Below are 1,735 nucleotides of genomic sequence, written 5' to 3'. Positions count from 1 at the left end.
CCGCCCCAGCGACGTAGCCTAGCCCCACCTCCACGTGGAGGGCGGCTCCCTTGACGTCCCCAACGCCCCGCAGTTCAGGCTTCTTTTCCCTCTCCCATTACGACTAGGGAAAGTTGTCTCCGGGATCTGTCTTCTCTAAGTGCCTCAGGGGACCAGGGCTACCTTTGTGGACTCCTCGATACTAGGGTTCTTGGAGCTCTACTTTCCTCCATATTCGTCTGCCCGCCCCCGCGGGGTTAACTGCCCTTCTACAGCAAAGCGAAGGAATGGGGCTAGGGAAGAATCCACAAGGCTCGTTCCAGGGACGCTGGCAGAGATACTAGGTAACTGTAGGGCACCAGGTCATGGTAGGGATGAAATCAGAAAACATTTTCGTTACTTCACAGTCTTATTAACTATCTCATAGTTTGGGGCAAATATTGGAACATCAGAAAAGCTTTCATGAATCAAACATGTTACTTTTAACTGCAGTGAGCACCAGAACGAGCCCTCTCAAGGCCCTCACCTTCACCACCTTACCCATAGGGGTCTCTAAGGATGAGGCCTGGATTTTTGAAAAACATTCTACTTGTATTTTGAGAGAGGGAAGTATCAACGTGTGAGTGCCTCTCGAACGCCCCCCAGGCATATGGCCTGACTGGGAAATAAACCTCACACCCTTTGGCTTGCAGGCTTGTGCTCAATCCACTGAATTACACCAGCCATGACATGACGCCTGGATTTTTAAAAATGGGGTTTGCAGCTGTATTTCAGCCACAAAGTTGGTAAAACCATCTGGCCTGAGTTTACAAATGCAGCTGAGGTGGCCTCTGAGCCTACTCCCTTGGGGCAAAAAAGATTTCTACATCTGGAGCCAATAAAGTGCTCTCTAAAGGCCGTTCCCTTCTGTGCATTCCCTGAATTGTTACCAAAGCAGGAGTAGGCAAATTCCAGTGCACATTCTACTTCAGGCCTGATGGTGATTGATCCAAAACCCTCTGGGACCTCCGTTATCACCTAGGAAAGGAGCGTATTTCTGAAAATGCAATAAATGCATACACTCAAAGCCTGTCAGCTGGTGTCATTCCCTCAGCAAACCTGCACTGCTCCTGTTCCTGGGTGTGGGGTTGGACAGAGATGAATGAGTAGGAGAGGGTCCTGCCTCATGGCAACCCTTTGGATGCTATGGATGTAAAGGGGATAAGTGTTCTTGGTGGTGTAGAGGCCAAAAGGGGAAGGCGGAGACCCTAAACATGAGTCTGCAGAAGTAGCAGTCATTCAGTAAATACATGCTGATTTATTTATAGGGATAAGATGGTTTCTCTGGGGATAAGTTCAAGAGATGTGAGCATTTTATTAACTTGTGATGTCCTTCTCTGGCAGGTAGGGCAGCAAGTTCTAGTAGAAGCTAAAATTATCCTTAAAAAAAAAAAAAAAAAAAAGTTGCCCCCTCACAGGGGTAAAGGTTAAATTAAAAAAAAAAAAAAACAATGATTCCAAATTGTTTTTGAATACAGAGGCTTAGGAAGGAGTTTCCACTGGGTACATGAGGAAGGTCTGAATTCTGCATAGTGTTGGGGGAAAAGGGTAGGAGGTAGGGGTAGGGTCTATGCAGGGTGGCCTCAGCCCACAGATGCCAAGATGATGTCTACTGGCAGTTCCTCTGAACTTCTGGCTGTCACCTGCATTGTAACTGTGTCCAAAAGCAGCAGCCGGGAGCGCACCAGGATGTCATGACCACCCCGGAACACACCTA

At 48.0% G+C, this 1,735-nt stretch overlaps 1 protein-coding gene across 1 annotated transcript in view; it reads right to left on the bottom strand.

Moving 5' to 3' along the window:
* Positions 1 to 1,256: 1,256 nt before the first annotated feature.
* Positions 1,257 to 1,735, bottom strand: part of COPG1 (COPI coat complex subunit gamma 1) — a 29,526-nt gene continuing 29,047 nt past the window's right edge. The window contains exon 24 of the mRNA XM_024580218.3: positions 1,257 to 1,732. Within this exon, the coding sequence (XP_024435986.1) occupies positions 1,602 to 1,732 (131 nt within the window). The 3' untranslated portion in view covers positions 1,257 to 1,601. The remainder of the gene's footprint in view (positions 1,733 to 1,735) is intronic.

The sequence above is a fragment of the Desmodus rotundus genome, chromosome 10 (genome assembly GCF_022682495.2).
Source record: "Desmodus rotundus isolate HL8 chromosome 10, HLdesRot8A.1, whole genome shotgun sequence".
NCBI lineage: Eukaryota > Metazoa > Chordata > Mammalia > Chiroptera > Phyllostomidae > Desmodus > Desmodus rotundus.
Note: the sequence above shows the minus strand (reverse complement) of the source record. Positions and strands in the feature narration are given on the sequence as shown.